General features: G+C 49.7%; 2 protein-coding genes across 5 annotated transcripts in view; one reads left to right on the forward strand and one right to left on the reverse strand.

Moving 5' to 3' along the window:
* Col5a3 (collagen, type V, alpha 3) overlaps positions 1 to 5,223 on the reverse strand; it is a 45,068-nt gene extending 39,845 nt beyond the window's left edge. For 2 of the 4 annotated variants that reach the window (XR_003947951.1, XM_017313471.1), the window contains exons 1-2: positions 4,972 to 5,223; positions 46 to 207 (exon numbers count right to left, since the gene is read on the reverse strand). Coding sequence is in view for 3 of the 4 variants with exons in the window: in XM_017313471.1 (XP_017168960.1) it covers positions 46 to 207; positions 4,972 to 5,059 (250 nt within the window). In the remaining variant the exon portion in view is untranslated. The remainder of the gene's footprint in view (positions 1 to 45; positions 208 to 4,971) is intronic. The other 2 variants (NM_001317388.1, NM_016919.3) reach the window with 2 other exon arrangements.
* A 3,376-nt stretch (positions 5,224 to 8,599) lies between these two features.
* On the forward strand, positions 8,600 to 18,164 carry Rdh8 (retinol dehydrogenase 8). Its single transcript, NM_001030290.2, has 6 exons — positions 8,600 to 8,712; positions 12,729 to 12,890; positions 13,410 to 13,589; positions 14,422 to 14,515; positions 15,284 to 15,467; positions 15,543 to 18,164. Exons 1-6 carry the CDS (start codon positions 8,610 to 8,612, stop codon positions 15,771 to 15,773), a joined length of 954 nt encoding a protein of 317 aa, NP_001025461.1. The 5' UTR covers positions 8,600 to 8,609; the 3' UTR covers positions 15,774 to 18,164.

Consider the following 18,164-nt stretch of genomic DNA (forward strand, 5'->3'; position numbering starts at 1 on the left):
TCCTTCCAGGATGACCCCCTCCCAAGCCTTCCTGTCCTAACTCACCTGGGAAGAGCTGCCACGTGGGGACACTGAGAAGGCTGGACTTGCCCACCCTGAATGCTCGGTCACCCTGTGGAATCCTCAGGGGGCAGAAGCCAGGCCCTTCAGCCACCCCAGCCTGGTCTCTATGCACACCCCAGGCTTCCAGTACGTCCACAGGTTCTGCTGTAGAAAGACACCAGGATGAGAAGGTTTGGCCAGAACCGCATAGGAATTGGGCCTGATTGTATAATCTCCAGTCCTGATAGCTACTCAGAAGGCTGAGGTGGGAGGCTCTTCTACCTGCTCTACACAGTGAGTTCAAGGCCAGCCTGAGCAACTTAATGAGATTCTGTCTGAAAATCGAGAAGTTAAAAAAAAAAAAAAAAGGGCCCCAAACTCCATAATACTTGCTTAGATTTGGGGATTCCTGTCCTCACAGTTCAGGAGGAAGCGAGTGGCCTGGGACTAGCAGCACCTCCCCCACTGCCCCACAGATGTTGCTGGTACATCCGTCTGTTGACTGGTTGTTTCTTTCCCCCTAAGTTTTTGGTGAGAAAAAAAAAGCTGACCTAGTTCTAGGATGAATCAAGTCTTCCTGGCTGGAGCCCCAGAGCCAAGCCTTCCCTGCTCCCTACACCCCCACACTGGTTCCTTGGGCAGCTTCCCGGCATGGAGCCCCCTTGCAAGGGAAAATCCACAAAGGAGAAAGGGGTGTGCAGGGGTACACTCTTCTTAGACCTCATAGCCTCCTCCCTCTGATCCCCAGCTCCATGGCGTCTCCCTGAGATTCCCAGGACCCACAGCCTTCTCCCTCTTATTCCTTCATCTAACTCTCCCTGACTTCCTCCATCTGACTCCTCATCTAACTCCCCCTGACCTCCTCCATCTGACCTGGACCATTTTTATCACCTTCTGATCATCTATTTCTGATAACCCCCTGATCTCCCTCTCTCATCCCAGAAAAGAAAGAATAGGTCTGATCTCACAGACCTCTAATCCAAGCCATCTTTGCAGCCCCACCCAGTCATCTTGGCCAGTGTTAACTGAATCCACATGGTTTGTGCAGGGTGGGTGAGGGCTTCCCCTGGGCCCAAAACCCCTGGCCTGTCCCTTCCCCTAGCAAACTGTCCCACTAACCCCCTGACCCAGACTCTTGGCAGAGCCAGGTTCTGCTAAATCTGCCAGGTCGTCACTTCAGAGTAGCTCAGCTGACCTCACCACTGAAAATTGGGTTGGGGGACTAGACTTGGAGAGGAAGGGACATGGATGAAGACAGCCCCCATCCCAGCTACCCCCCTTTACCCTCTGAACTTTGTAGAGTCCTGTTCAGGTCCCTGTATCCTCACCTCTCTCCATTCTACCTTCTCTCTGTCCCACTCCATGGCTCAGGTCTGAAATCAGTCAACAATCAATTTTGCTTTCTTGGTATTCTCTCTCTCCATCTGTTCTCCCCGTTCCCTGTCCCCATCTATAACTGTCTCTTCAGTGGCCAGGCTGTCATTAAGAAGTATTTGGATTACAATTTCCCCACCACCCCTGAGGCTGAGTTTGGGCTCTCAGGCTCTGCTAACCACAAGGTCATCCCGTTAGGACATCCCAGCTTTCCCTATGGACTAGGAGCCCAGGGAAGATTTAGATCCACAACATCATCCGGTAGAAGGACTTTGCCCAGCTCAGTTTATGGTTTTTGTTTTCAAGATAAGGTCTACTGTAGATCAGGCAGGTCTTGAACTCTTAACCCTCTGTTGTTCACCTCCAGAGTGCTGGGATGACAGACGTGCTCCACCATGCCCCATTTATGCAGTGCTGGGATGGAACACAGGGATGTGTGCATGCTAGGTGGATACTTTACCAACTGAGCTCCCTCCTGACGTAGATCCCAGCTTCTATGCAGTAGGAAAAGGGGGCTCCCTTGGTCACTGCTCACTCCCATTTCAAAAGTCCTCCCTGGCATCTAACTCAGAAGACTCTTGCTTCAGCCTTGAGTCCTCTTGGCAGTGACCTTTCAATGGCTGACTGCCCTTTCTCTCTCACGGTTCCACAACAAGAAATACACAAGAGCCATTGAGCCTGCGGGGCACGCAGGAGGGGTCAGAAGCTGCCCAAACTCTTCCCCCACATACACACCCTCTCCCTGCCTTGGTCAAGGCTCTAGGGAGATGTTTGGTGGGGTCTAGGATGTGGAGGGAGGCAGGTGGGATGCAGCTGGGTCATTGCAGGAAAATGTGCAAGCACAGGACTTGCCACTGGTTGAGGTATAGGCAGTTAATTAGATGAAAGTTTTCAGGATTGGTAAGATGGCTCAGCAGGTAAAGGCACTGCTGCCTAGTCCAATAATGTTAGCTTGAGCCCAGTAACCCACGTGCTGAGAGGAGAGAACTGGCTCCTTCAGGTTGTCTGACTTCCACATGTGCACACATGCACAATGAAGAAGTGTAAAAAAAGAAGGAAAAAATGTAAATTTGATGCCATTGTTCATCAGGAGTGGCAGCAAGATCTCCACGGCGTTTACTTCACAGGCCAGGCGTGTAACAGGAGATGGAGGTTTTAACCCCCAGATTTCTCCCACGCAATGCAAGGGAAAATATGACCAAGTCACTGAGTGGGCGACTGCTTGTGGAAGATGACAGCATCGGTCTGTGGGCCATAGAGAAGCATGTGTGAGAAGCTGAAAACCCAGGAGGGTCCTGTCTGGGTGGCAGATGGGGTTGCCTGGGTGTGGCCATGAGTTGCACATTCCTGGAGTCCCAGGGGTGTTGTATTCTGAATGAATGCCTGAGGTTGCATGACCCTGAGGTTGTGTGAGCGTGGGAATGGGGCATAGGCCAACACGGAGTTCCCCACGTGGTCTGCAACCTCCCCAGACTCAGCAGAAATTGGGAAAGTAGAGTCAGTGTATGCATGTGGCCTCTGGGGGCAGAACGCACCTTCCTTTCCTTCTGGGATGTGATCTAGGTCATAGATGCCCTGGTCATCCATCACTTGGAGAGTCATCGTGTCCTCTCACCATTGCCACCCGGAGAACCCTGAGAGGCGTGGCTGAGGCATCAGGCCACATGCTCACAGCTGGGCATGCGTCAGCGGTGACTCACCAGTCCCTTAGCCCTGGGGGACCCCCTTGGGGGCCCTGAGAAATTCTTCAGGAAAAATCACCCCAGGATCTTGCAGCTGGGGTACTATGAAACTTCCACTTGGCCGCTCCAGCGGGCGCTCAGCCCCACCCCTCCTCGTGCCGCACCCCGCCTCGCCCCTCAATGCAGCCCTCCCGTGGGCCCTGTCCATGGTGCTGATGCCGTGGCTCTAGGGAGAAGGGGGTGGGGGAGGGGAGGAGGAAGGAGGGGTGGGAGCCAGTTTCGGGCAAAGAGAGGAAAATGTAAAGCCCTTGGGAGAAGTGCAAAAGGGAACTGTGTGGGTCAGTGAGACGGCTGGAGCAGGTTGCTTGCTGCAAAGTCTAATGACCTGAGTTCGATTCCTGGGACCTACATGGTAGAAGGAGAGACTGACCCTCATAAGTTAGTTGTTCATCTGACCTGCACACTCACTCTGTGGCACAAGGGTACAGAGAGAGAGACAGAGACAGAGGCAGAGACAGAGACAGAGACAGAGACAGAGACAGAGACAGACACAGAGACAGAGACAGAGACAGAGACAGACAGAGACAGAGGGACAGAGAGAGACAGAGACAGAGACAGAGAGACAGAGATGTAATGTTTAAAAGAAAACTGTGAATTCTTGATTTGTCCATCCCACTCACCACCAACCTCAGAATCAGCCATTCATGGTCCCGTGGGCAATAATATAAACCCCTAAATCCCAACTACAGCCAACCAAAAACAAATAAACACATCTGTAACACATGATTACTCTCAAAAATAATCTCAGTGGGGTTAGGGATGAAACTTGGTAGAGAGCATGCTAGCCTAGCATGCTGGAAGCCCCAAGTTCCATCCCCGGTACCACACGATCTGCAGTCCCAGCACTCGGAGGATAGAGGAGGGTTAGAAGTTCAAAGGTACAGCCTGGATTCCATAGTAAGTGTGAAGCCAGCCTGAGCCCCATGAGACCCTGTTTCATACAACAGAGGAGAAAGGAGGGAGAGAATCACAGACCCACAGACCCACTGACCTCTCACACCCTCCTAAGAACTGCCCTGTCACCCACACTTACGCCATCGCAGTCAACCATCACACCCAAGATTTTGGTGGGGGAGGGGTTGTTTTGTGCTTGTTTGTTTGTTTGTTTGTTTGTTTAAGACAGTGTAGCCAGCCATGGATGTCTTGGATTCACTTTGTAGACCAAGCTAGCCTTGAACTCACAGAGACTTGCCTGCCTCTGCCTCATGAATGCTGGGATTAAAGGCATGTGCCACAATGCCTAGCTTAAAATACGGTTTTTTAAAGGCAAGCTCTCATATAGCCCATGCTGGCCTCAAATTCTCTATGTAGTTCAGACTGGCTCCTAACTCTTTATGCTCCTGCTTTCATGGTCCCAGTCCTGGGGTTGTGGGTATGCACCACTGTGCTGAGAATGGAATCCAGAGCCTGGTGTGTGTTAGAAAAGCCATTTCCAACCGAGTTACAGTCCCATGTCTCATACACTCACCCTGGCCCTTTTTAGAGACAGGGTCTGCTTATGCAGCCCAAGATGCCCTTCAATTCAGTAAGTAGCCCAGACAAGTCTTGACCGTGCAAACCACCTAACTCTGCCTCTTAAATGTTGGGATTGCACTATACCAAGGAGCATTCATCTTCACACACCAGCTTGTAAACACTGCCCACACTTTTCCTGGCAACATCTCCCTCCTCACATGCATCTGTCAGCTAGAGCTAGACCCTAGGGCCTCCACATCACCATGGCACCCATTATGAAACACTTCTCCCTTGCACACACGTTTTGGGATCTCCCTTGCGCCCTCAAATGCTATTCCAGCCCTTCGTCCCTGCTCACCAGCCAGCGTCCAGGACACGAGCTGCAGGGAGGCCAGGAGCAGGCAGAGGCCGGCCTGAAGCTGATCCAGTCTCCGGCAGCTTCTCATCCCAGCGGGGCCTGGTGCACCAAGGCCAAGGGGGATGTGGACTGGTCTTCCTGGGAGCAGTCACTCTGGACAGCCGGAGGCTGTGAGGATCTGCTGGAGACTGCCCGAGACCCCGCCCTGGCCGCGCCCTGCGCTCTAGAGCCCTTGCCGGGCGGGGCCCGGACGAGAGGGGGGCGGGGAAGGGACCCACAGCTGCACGGAAAAAGTTTGCGAAGTGTGCACCACGCGCTGATTGGCTGGCTGAGATCAGGGCCATTCTTGCCGGACATCAGCACCGAGACGATGGGCCACGCCCACTAGCCCTAGAATGCCTCTCGCACTGACTTTCTCAAAGCTGTCTTAGCCTGATCAAACCTTCAACCTCAGAGTAGAAAGATATAGCTCAGCAGGGAGAGGCCCTTAACCACGAAGACTTAGGACCTGAGTTCTGTCTCAGACCCCAGAGGATGGAAGGAGAGGACCAACACCCAAAAGTTGTTCTCTGACTTCCACATGCGCGCCACAGCACACACACTCCCCACACCCCAGACACACACAAAATAAATAAATGTAATCTTAAAATCAAGCACCTAAACTAAAGGCACAGTGGCCCACACTTTTAATCCCAGCACTCAGAAAGCATAGGCAAGAAGACCTCAGAGTTTGAGGGCAGCCTTGTCTTGTTTTGTTTTTTGTTTTGTTTTTCTGAGACAGGGTTTCTCTGTATAGCCCTGGCTGTCCTGGAACTCACTTTGTAGACCAGGCTGGCCTCGAACTGCCTCCCAAGTGCTGGGATTAAAGGTGTGCGCCATCACCATCTGGCTTCAAGGGCAGCCTTGTCTACATAGTGAGTTCCAGGATAGTCAGAGCTATATAGTAAGACCCTATATCGAAATAAAAGCACCTTCAGTCTCCCCTCAGACATGGGATTAGGGTTTGGTTTAAAGCTACACTTAACCCTTTCTGTTTCAAGGTCCACAAAGGAAGGAGTCCCAGCGTCCTCTCAAAGTCTGCCTGCCCTTTGAGAAGCCGCTTCTTCCATAATCCTCACCAGATTCCCAACCTCTCCTACAATTCTCTAAACCCCCATGAACCTTGGAATTTGGAGTTTGGTGTCTGGTACCATCTTTAAACACTCACCATTGACTCCAAAACGCACTTTTAACCCTCCCTCCAACTTCTGTGTACATTCATGTGTTTGTGCGTGGGCACGGAGTGGGGCTGTGCACATGCATGCATCCATGTCTGAAGACCAGACAGACCTTGGCTGCCTTTCTCCATTACTCTTCCCCCTTGTTTTTGGTGGCAGTGTCTCTCGTTGAACCTGGACCTCTCCAGTTTGGCTGGGCTGACTGCCCACTGAACCCAGGGTACTGTCTCCCTCCACAGTGACTGGATTCTAGGCATGGGCAGGTGCCCTCAGCTGCTTACACAGATGCTGGGGATCTGAACTCAGGTCCTTGGATCATATCCTCACTCTTATACAGCAAGCACTTGACTGACTGAGCCACCTGCAGCCCTCGAACTTTTTTTTTCAACTTTATGGAGCGGGGATGGATCCCAGTGCCTCCTGTGATATGAACACTGCCCTGAGCCACACCCCAGACTGTCCCCCCAAGCTCTTCATCTCCAAAAAATGAGTAGGCTTCCACCCCTCCATTCCTTCTGCCTCATCCTCAGATAATTCAAGGGAGACACCCACTCACCACAACCCTAAACCCCCATCAGATGAGACCTCCCAAGGTGTGCACCCCAGCAGGTCAGGGGACACCCTGCTCTGCAGTTGGCTGATGCAGACAAGTGATTTGCCCAGAGAGAAATCAAAGTGATGTGTCTGTTCCCAAGTGTCCCTTCTGGGCAATTGAAAGGTGGTGCCAAACTGCTCCCTCCCAGCCTGGGTTCCTCAGACAAAGAGTCTCTGTCCCTGGAGAGAAGGGGGTGGAGCCCCATGTAGCTGGAAGAGATTGGGTTCTCTAGGGTGGAGGGAAAACAGAGAATCTCCTCTCCCCAAGAGACAACCTTCTCTAAACAGAAGGCTATCACAAGGTCCTATCCCAGGTCACCTTACTTGGAAGTTCTTCTGGCAATCTAACTACTTTTTAAAATATTTACTTATTCATCATATGTACGTATGTGTGCACGCACTCCTGCACAAATTTCACATCTTTCCAAAAGAACCAGAAGACAGCTTTGGGAGAGCGATCAGTTCTCTCCTCTCCACCCTCCTCCCCCTCCTCCTCTTCCTCTTCCTCCCCCTCCTATTCCTCCATCTCCTCCTCCTCCACCACCAGCACCACGATTGGAGTCCCTGGAATTGAACTCAGATCACTGGGCTTGGTAGTAGTTTCCTTTATGCACTGGGACATCTGTCTGCCCCTGGTCTAACTTCTTGACAGCTGACATTTTGAGAGGAGGGGATGTCAGGACAGAAGCCAGGCCTTGTGCATACTAGGCAAGGGTCCTACCGCCCAGTTATATGCCCACTGTGATCTGACTGACTTCTGTCAGGGAAGGCTTACAGCAACACACTTCCTGTCTGTTCCTCTGTGAACTGGACCTTTTACATGCAGAGTCAGGCAGGCAAGGAACGCTCACTCCCTCTTTAATCACACGGACACACCATAAGAACACATTCAAAATCACTTACAAGCCAAGCAGCAGGGGGAGGACCTGGGGCCCCAGCACCTGAGAGGCTGCCAGTCTCCAATCCAAGCCCACCTAGATTACAGAGGGTGACCGTGTCTCAAAATAGACAAAACATTGGAGGGCTGGCGACAGGGCCCACAGGGTGAAGATGCCTGCTGCCTGCTGAGCACACCAACCTAAACTGGATTCTTCTAACCCACAAGGTGGAAGGAGAGAACTGACTGCCACAAGTGGTCCTCTGACCCACACGTGCAAGCCATGGCATGTGGACAGAGAGAGAGAAATGTAGTTTGAACACAGCAGTTGAAGAATGAGTGTTTGTTTACTATCAGGGTTGGGCCATAAATTGCATCTCCGTTTGTTTGTTTGTTTGTTTGTTTGTTTGTGTTTGTTTTAGTTGAGACAGGTCAGACTAAATTGTCAGCCTTTAAAAAAACAAAAAACAACCACTAAGCATGGTGGCTCACCCCTTTAATCCCAGCACTCTGGAGGCAGAGACAGGTAGATCTCTGAAGTTTGAGACCAGCCTGGTCTACATATCAGTTCCAGGATAGCCAGGAGTATAGAGAGAAACCCTGTCTCGCAAAAATGAAAAAAATAAAACAAACAAGTAAATAAACAAATAGCTCAGACTCTCCATCCTCCTGCCTCAGTCTCCCAAGCCAGAGATGGAATGTACAGGCCTTATGCTCCTAAACTTGGTTGGCTCTAAGAGGAACATCTGCTAGAAGAGATTTAAGCCTGCAGAAGTGAACAGTCTACAGCTGCCTTGGCTGGTCATCCTCAGCCAAGTCCTCCCTGGGCATCCTGGCTCTGCAAGGGATCAGGTGGCTGGGGTTTAGGAGAGATGAGCTGAAGCAGTAGGCCCAGTGGGGGTAGGGCAGGGACTGTGCAGGTGACATCACAGGTTCCTGAGAGGATCAGCATGGCCTCTCAGCAGCGGACGGTGCTCATCTCTGGCTGCTCTTCGGGGATCGGCCTTGAACTAGCGCTTCAGCTGGCTCATGACCCCAGGCAGCGTTACCAGGGTAAGGCCACAGCTTCTGGCACTGTCTATTGTCACAGCCTCCTGGGTGCAGGTTGGATACATGGGTCTTGGGAAGACCCTGGACACAGAGGAAGCTCCCTGCTACACTCTCTCAGCTCATATATGTAGATAGATAGATAGATAGATAGACAGACAGACAGACAGACAGACAGACAGACAGATAGATAGAGATAGATATATGGTTTATTTATTTTTATTTTATGTGTGGGGTGTTTTACCTGCATGTGAATCTGTATACCACTTATACCACTTGTGTACCTGGTCCCCAAGGAGATCAGAGAGGATGTCACATCCCCTGGAGCTGGGGCTAGAAACAGCTGTGAGCCACTGTGTGAGTGCTAAGACCTGAACCTCAGCCCTCCGAGGCATCTCTCCAACCTCTCACATGTATTTCTTGAGTATTGAGACAGAAAACAGTTACAGGGTGTGGTGTGTGTGTGTGTGTGTGTGTGTGTGTGTGTGTGTGTGTGTGTGCACATGAAAAATTTCACCAATTGGTAGTATGTTTGCCTAGCATGTATAAACCCCTGGGTTTAAGAGAAGACAGTGGTGGTGGCACATCTGTAATCCCAGCACTCAAGAGGTAAGCAGGAGGATCAGAAGTTCATGGTCAGGCTCAGCTACATAGCAAATTCAACCCTAGCCTCAGTTACACGAGACCCTGTCTGGAGAGAAAAACAAACAAACAAATAAACAAAGCAAACAGGCACGTGGTGGAGCATATCTGAAACTACTATTCACAAAGTTGAAGAAGGAGGATTCTGAATTCAAGGTCAGCCTAGGCCACATAGTGAGACCTGCCTCAAAATAAAATAGGCAAGCAAACAAAAAAACTTTCAGCTCTGGGTAGTGTACAGAGACAGAGGCAGAGTTAAGCAAATCACTGTGAGTTCGAGGCCAGCCTAGTCTACAGAGCTAGCTAGGACAGCCAGGGCTACACAGAGAGGCCCTATCTGAAAGGAAGGAAGGAAGGAAGGAAGGAAGGGCCGATGTAGATCTGTAATCCTAGCATTCAAGAGCAGAGGCAAGAAGACTATGGTAAACTCAAGGCTACCCTTGGCTATAAAGAGATCTTGTCTCAAAAAAATAAGAAAAACAAGAGAGGGAAGGAGAAACGGTGGGGAACTAAGCATGTCCAGTGGTTAAAAACAGTTAAAGTCATAAAGGCACGTGTGTGGAGCCGGGCGTGGTGGCACGCACCTGCAGTCCCAGCTCTCGGGAGGCAGAGGCAGGGGGTCTCTGAGTTTACGGCCAGCCTGGTCTACAGAGTGAATCCCAGGGCTACATAGCAAGACCCTGTCTCAACAAAAGAGAAAGTAGGGGCTGGGGAGATAGTTCTGTGGTTAAGAGCAGGATCCCAGTTCAACTCCCAGCACACACAGCCATCCAGGACTCCGCTTCAGAGCATCCAACAGACAACGCATGCAGACAAAACACTCATACACACCAAGTAAATTATAAATCCGGAGGGGAAGTGTGGAGTGTGGGGGAGGAGCTGTCACAGAAGGCTGGCTCCAGCATCCCTGAGGTGGGTGGCTGACAATGCCCAGTAAGCTGATTAGGACTCCAAGATGAAGATCTTACTGTATTACGGGGCACCTGAACATGAGGCCTCAGAGGGGCTGTTAACTACTCCAGCTGTGCAGGCCATCCCTGACTCCTCTGACCCAGAGAGGAAGCTGGCAGACATTGTCACTATGAAGCCAGCTGCCGGGATGAGAACATGACCCCAGTTGGCAAAGCTGATTCTCCCAGCCCTCTGGGCTAGAGGTGGGCAGAGCTGTGCATGTAAGAGAATAAATTCCCCTGTGAGAAAGACTGATCGCTGTGGGTGGGTATACATACTGCTAAGGGGCCTGCAACAGGGCTCATCAGGTAAAGGTGCTTGCCACAGAGTCAATGCCCTGAGTTCAATCCTGGGATCACATGGTAAAAGAAGAAAACCAATTACTATGAGTTATCCTCTGAGCTACACACACACACATACACACAAATAAAAGTAAAACATTTTTAAAAATAATATTGCTGGCCGGGTGTGGTGGCGCACGCCTTTAATCCCAGCACTTGGGAGGCAGAGGCAGGCGGATTTCTGAGTTCGAGGTCAGTCTGGTCTACAAAGTGAGTTCCAGGACAGCCAGGGCTACACAGAGAAACCCTGTCTCAAAATATATATATATATATTGCTAAAGGAGGTTGGTGGTGGTTACAGTGTGTATGTGTGTGTGTGTGTGTGCATGTGAGTGTGTGTGTGAGTGTGTGTGTGTGTGTGTGTGTGTGTATGTGTGTGTGTGTGTGTGTGAGTGTGTGTATATGTCCTGAAGACAGACCTCCAGGTCAGGTGCTTGCTAGGCAACTTCTACCACTCAGCCATATCCCTAATCTTCTGTTATGTTTTTGAGACACCACCTCACTATACAGCCCATGCTAACCTCGAACTCAAGATCCTCCTGACTCAACCTCCTGAATGTTGGGGTGAGAGGCACGTGTCCAGCTAACTGTTATCTGAGACCATTCTAAGTGAATCTACTCTCCCATTTAATTCCACCCAGTGGGGAGCTCACTCATTCTCTTCTTAAAAATGGGGAAACTGGGGGGGCTGAGGCTGCGGCCCAGTTGGTAGAAGACTTGCTTAGCACAAAAAAAAGTCCTGGAGATATGGATCTGCCATTCAAGCACTCAGGAGCTGGAGGTGGGAGGATCTGCAGTACAAATTCAACCTTGGCCATATAGTGAGTTTGAGACCAGCCTGGCTACATAAAGAGATAAAGAGTCTATCTCAAAAAAGATATATATATATATATTTAAAAGTGTGTGTGTGTACAAAGTTGGAGTGTGTGAACATATATAAGTGTGGATGTGTTAGATTGGTGCTAAATGTAAGTGTGCAAACACATGGGTCTTCATCTGTGACTGTTCATATTAGACCATAGAAAGAGTTGGGCGGGCTGGCAAGATGGCTCAGCAGGTAAGAGTACTGACTGCTCTTCCAAAGGTCCTGAGTTCAAATCCCAGAAACCACATGGTGGCTCACAACCACCCGTAATGAGATGTGACCCACTCTTCTGGTGTATCTGAAGACAGTAACAGATTTAAATAAATCTTTTTAAAAAAAGAAAATAAAAGAAAGAGAGAGAGAAAGAGAGAAAGAGAGAGAGAAAGAGAGAGAGAAAGAAAGAGAGAAAGAGAGAGAGAAAGAGAGAGAGAAAGAGAGAAGTAAGAAAGGAATAGTTGGGCACAGTTAACTCACATCTGTCATCCCAACACTCAGGAGACGGAGACAGGAGGATCTCCACAAGTTTAAGGCCAGTTTGGTCTCTACATGTAGCTGAGGCTACATAACAAGACTCTGTCTTTAAACAAAAATAGGAGGGATAAAAAGATGATTCAGTGGTTAAGAGCACTTGCTGTTCTTGCAGAGGACCTGGGATCGGTTCCCAGTATCCACATGGTGGCTCCCAACTATCCAAAGCCTGCACACGATGCATGCAAATACTCACAGACAAAGACTCACACATTTTTAAAAAGTAAAATAAACCTGAACATTTAAAAAACGATATAGAAGTGCTTCCCACATGAGTGTGAGGACCTGAGTTCGATTCCCACACCCAAGTAAAAAAGTCAGGCTCGATGGCATGTCCTTGTGATCGCAGCATGAGAGGCAGGGAAGGAAGAGCCCCTGGAACTCACCTGGACAGCTAATCGAGCCTATTTGGTGAGTTCCAAATTCAGAGAGAGACTGTCTCAAAAACAAAGTGCAGCTGGCCAGATGGCTCACAGGGTAAGAGCCTTTGCCTCTCATGCTTGAGAACCTGAGTTCACTCCCAGGACCCACAGTGTAAGAGAAAACTGCCTCTTCACTTGGCTTCTGGTCTCCATGCCTGTGCCATGGTATGTGTGTGCACAGACACAAGCACACACACACATACACACACATCCTGGAGAAACACACAGGGCAAAGGAGTCCAGCACTTGTCCAGCTCTGCTTTCTGCCTCCAGTGGTGGCCACCATGAGGGACCTGGGGAAGAAGGAGCCATTGGAGGCAGCTGCTGGAGAAGCTCTTGGAAAGACCCTCAGCGTGGTCCAGCTGGACGTGTGCAATGATGAATCAGTGACTGACTGTCTCAGCCACATCGAGGGAGGACAAGTGGATGTGCTAGGTGAGACTTGGTAGCCCCTGGGGTTACACACACACACACCAACTCTTAAGTATATACCATCGGCAAGATTCTAGCCCTGGATAAAGGGGTAGAGGTAGACCAGTTGGCTAAGAGTCAGGAATACCAATCTGTTAATTACAGATGCCAGACTTTGGGGGAGGGCTGCCTGGGAGAGACATCCTCTCATGAGGAGAAAAGCATATGTGGTTGGGAAAATTACTTCAGTGAGTCATTCAAAGACAGGAGAATGATGAAGCAGCCACTCATGTCCTCATGGAGCCTGCTAAGGTGGGTGGGTCTGGCCATCCTGGTGCAGTTTGGGGGCAGACGGGAATTGCTCACACATGTATGACAAAGATTCGTTTTCCAGTAGCTCTTCTACTCACCCACTCTCCCAGGCCCAAGGCTTGTACAAAACTGTTCAATACCACCTAGGTTCCACGTGTCTCCTCCTAGACTGGCTCTGAGGATTCAGGTCCTTGGGGTGGCTTCAAGCAACACTCTCTGTATATCCCTTAGTGAACAATGCAGGAGTAGGCCTTGTGGGGCCCCTGGAGGGACTCAGCCTAGCCACCATGCAGAGCGTGTTCAACACCAACTTTTTTGGAGCTGTCCGTCTGGTCAAAGCTGTGCTTCCAGGCATGAAGAGGAGGCGTCAGGGCCACATCGTGGTGGTCAGCAGTGTTATGGGGCTTCAGGGTAAGTCTGGGGACACCCTCCCTGCATCCAGGGTTAGAAGGTTGTCAAATCGGTTTTAGCTCATAGTTCAAATGAACTTGTGTTGAGAAGGACTCTGGATGGGATTGATTTATCTTGTCTGTCCTGGTAAAAGAGTAGGCAGCTGCGATCTGCATGCCATCAACAGCCATCCACATCCCAGAATCAGCTCCATTTCTGGATATCCCTGAAACAGCCTTTCATGCACAGCCCTGAAATCCAGTGCTGCCTCAGAGCTCCTCCTCCCTGACAAAAGCCCCATCAGGCCTCGGGGATGGAAATAGTGTTGGGACTCCAAGACTCAGCAGAAAAGACAATGGAGATCTACTTGTGATGTCTGCGCTGGACCTTCTCTAAAAGTCCCCTTCTTGCCATCTATGTTTCTGAGATCTTCTTCCTCCTCAAATCCTTCTAGACTCCCGTCCACATCATGAATATATTCTGTGATCTGACTTCTTCCTCAGCCACCCTCTAATTGCATCTGCTATGAAGAAGCATTAATAAGTCACTGTGCCCATGAACCCTGGGGATGCCATAAGTAAATGAAAAACAGATACAGGTGGAGGGAAGTAGAGGAGTTTCCTAGAAGCAGGCAGAGCTAAAAGGTGGTGACATGTTGTCCAGAATGGCCTTGTCCTGATGTTATGTGTGCCCATTGCACAATCCCACACACCCATGATTCTGGCCCTCAGCATCCCCTCATTCAAATGCCCAAATCCTCCTCGTTCTGTGTTCTAAACACCTTATTACCCTGGACCCACAAAGTCTATGACTGACGCACACACCTGAGTTGTCCTCTCTCCGCCCCTTCCAGGTGTCATGTTCAATGACGTCTATGCAGCCTCCAAGTTTGCCCTAGAAGGGTTCTTTGAGAGTCTCGCTATCCAGCTGCGACAATTCAATATCTTGTGAGTCGGGCACCTGGGTGGCCAAAGGGAAGGGGAAAGAGTGATTTGGGGGACAGTGAAGGAGCACTTATGGAAGGCACAGACAGTTAACATTTGCTCTGGAGGAGGAGACATTCTTCAGAGGTGTAGCCATTGGTAAGCAGTACAGGGCCCTGTAAACAGCCTCTCACCCATTATCTGTAAGCAGGCCCCATGAAGCTCACAGGGTCACAGAAAAAGAAAAAGACATTAAAGTAAAAGGGGGACTGGTCGGGAGGAGGGAAGGGTCAGCAGGAGTGGGAGAGGCGAATATGATCTAAGTACACTATGTGAATAAGATGCCCATTATTATGCATAATTAACATATGCAAATGAAAATCTTTTCAAAGTGGAAAGAGAAGAGAGAAAGGAGAGGGAAACCAGCTGAGGAGAAGACAGGGAGTGAAGAAAAATTAAATAATGGGCTACAGCTTAGCAATGAGCATTTGAGCCATCTCAGTGCCCAGTGCAAAATAATAACGACAATAATAATAATAAATTCTAAGGAGGGACCAGATGTTGTGGCACACAACATCCCAGCACTCTGGAGGCAGAGGCAGGCAGATCTCTGTGAATTCAAGGCCAGCCTGAACTATATAGAGAGTTCTAGGACAGCCATGGCTACACAGTGAGACCCTGTCTCAAAATAACAACAATAGTGATGCCGACACCTGATTGCTGAAAGATGGGGGATAGGGCAGGGAGTGAGTTGCCTGGAACCCAACAGCCAAGCCCTGCCCCTCTTCCCAGCATCTCAATGGTGGAGCCAGGCCCAGTCACCACTGACTTTGAAGGAAAACTTCTGGCTCAGGTTTCCAAGGCGGAGTTCCCAGACACGGACCCTGACACCCTGGGCTACTTCCGGGACTTGTACCTCCCAGCCTCCAGGGAGCTCTTCCGCTCTGTGGGACAGAGCCCACGGGATGTGGCCCAGGTAGGTGGACAAGCACCATGGCTCGGGATGTTGGAGAGCTCTGTAAGTCCCAGAACTCAAAGTCCCCTTCCACAGGTCATTGCCAAGGTCATCGGTACCACCAGACCCCCACTCCGCAGACAGACCAACACTCGCTACCTCCCACTGACAGCGCTTAAGGCCATGGACCCCTCTGGAAGCCTGTATGTGAAAACTGCCCACAGGCTCCTTTTTCGCTGGCCTCACCTCCTCAACCTTGGTCTCCGATGCCTGGCCTGTGGCTGCCTCCCAACACGTGTGTGGCCTAGACAAACAGAGCAGAACTGACCTGTCCCACCCTTCCACCTGGAACAGCAGGGCTCTGCCCAGAGACAGTCAGTACAGACTCTCTTGTTCACTCATTCAGGCCCATGGGGGAAGAATTTGGGATGGAGTGGGAGGCAGAGGGAGTTGAGGAGGTTCCAGCCATGGCTTTACATCACTCTGGATTTCCCGAGGCTGAGACCACGATCCCCTGAACTCACCATACATTCCTATGCTGCTGAAATCACACTGAGTCAGACTCAGCTGCATCGAAGAGAGAATCCTCATTGCTAAGAGTGGTAACTATACAAACAAACACAGCCAGGGGAAGCTGGTGTTAGACACTGGCTGGATGTTATTGCTGACCTGACAGGGAGGCTGGCCCAAGTTCAGCCGATGCTGGAGACAGGCCCACACTTGGTTCTGCATTGCTGCAGTCCAGTCGTCCCCAGCTCAGGCAGGACAACCCATCCTGCAGCTGCTCAGGCTAAAGTACCTGAGTTTCTCTCTTGACAGTGAAGCTATGTCTCCCCTCCCTCCCTCCCTCCCTCCCTCCCTCCCTCCCTCCCTCCCTCCCTTCCTTTCTCCTTCTCCTTTTTCTTCTCTCCCACCCCCAGAAGATGTCAGCATGCCAGTCTCATGTCCTAACACTCAGCAGCACTCTACCAATCTTTATTATTTACTTTGTTTTGAGGAGTTATGTTGTTGGTTTGGGGGGGGGTTTATTGTATTGTTTGTTTTGAGACAGGGTTTCTCTTTGTAGCCTTGGCTGTCCTGGAACTCACCCTGTAGCCCAGGCTGGCCTCGAACTCAGAGATTTGCCTGCCTCTGACTCCCAAGTGCTAGGACTAAAGCCTTGCACCACCACCACCCGACTACCATTTACTTTTTAAATTTTCTGTGTTTGAGTGCATGTATGGTCGCCAATTGCATGCAGTGCTTGATGAGGCCAGAACAGGGTGTCATATCTCCTGAAACTGGAGTTACAAATGGTTGCTGAGCCAAGATTAAGGGTGCTGGGAACCCAACCCAGGTTCCTTGTAAGAGTTGCAAGAGCTTTTAACTACTGAGCCATCACTCCAGCCTAGTGGTAAGAATTGTTTGCATCGATGTAGAAGTCTCATCTCACCCAGAGTAAGCAATGTTCCAGGGGAGCAAACAAGCCAGCACGTAGACAGCAGCCCTTCAGGATGGAGATGAGCTTGAAGATGCTCATACAGCAATTCCAAAGGCACAGGCTGTGGCCAAGTTATCTCATGAACTCTGGCACACGTGTGAAATGATGTATTCATTCTAGTGTTTATATAACAGCAAAAAACACCCTAGAGACAGCCAAAGGATCTGTCAGTAGCAGACCAGCCCCAGAAATGATTATTCCTGTACAAGACAGAATGCATTGCAGGTTTGAAAGAGAAAGGAAGCCTGATTGGGCCTCTGCAGAAAATGCTCCAAGGTGCATTATTCAAAAAAGAACTCCGTAACAGAGCAACAAGATGGCTGCTCTCAGCAAAAAGGATTAAAATAATGATATGCTTGGGTTTTTCCCACTAAAACGTTCTGTCTTAATTAAATATATATGTGTATATACGTATAAATATATATGTATGTATGTATATATATATGTATAAATATATATGATGAAATATACACAATGTGAAATTTCCCATCTTAATTTTCTCTTCTGAGTTCAGGGCCTCAGCACTCTCCAGTTCCTGACCCCCCCCCCCCCACACACTTGCTATAACTGCTAGGATTGCAGTCCTGAGCCACCACAGCCAGTGTTAGCCATTTTTTTATAATTTTAATTTTACATATGTTGGTGTTTTGCCTGCATGATTGTGTGTGAGAGTGTGCCAGATTCCCTGAACTGAAGTTACAGACAGTTGTAAGATGCCATGTGGGTGCTGGGAATTGAACCCAGGTCCTCTGGAAAAGCAGCCGGTGTTGTTTGTTGTTACTGAGCCATCTTTTCATCCCCCAGCTTTAGTCATTTTTAAAAAATTAAAAACAAGAAGCTAGAGAGATGGTGCAGAGGTTAAGGACACTGGCTGTTCTTCCAGAGGACCTGGGTTCAATTCCCAGCACCCACATGGCAGCTCACAACTGTAACTCCAGGTCCAGAGGATCTGGCATCCTCACACAACATACATGTAGGTAAAACACCAAAGCACATAAAATAAAAATAAATTAGTTAAAATTAAAAACAAAATCTGGAGAGATGGCTCAACAGTTAAGAGCACTCAGTTGCTCTTGCAGCAGACCCAGGTTTCCAAACACCCACATTAGGCAACTCAGAGTCAACTGTAATTCCATCCTCGGGGGACCCGCCACCCTCTTCTAACCACCAAGGATACTGCACAACATATGTGCACAAACACACAAAGAAAACTAAATAAATCTTTTCAAATAAATAAA

Source organism: Mus musculus, chromosome 9, assembly GCF_000001635.26.
Source record: "Mus musculus strain C57BL/6J chromosome 9, GRCm38.p6 C57BL/6J".
NCBI classification, from domain to species: domain Eukaryota; kingdom Metazoa; phylum Chordata; class Mammalia; order Rodentia; family Muridae; genus Mus; species Mus musculus.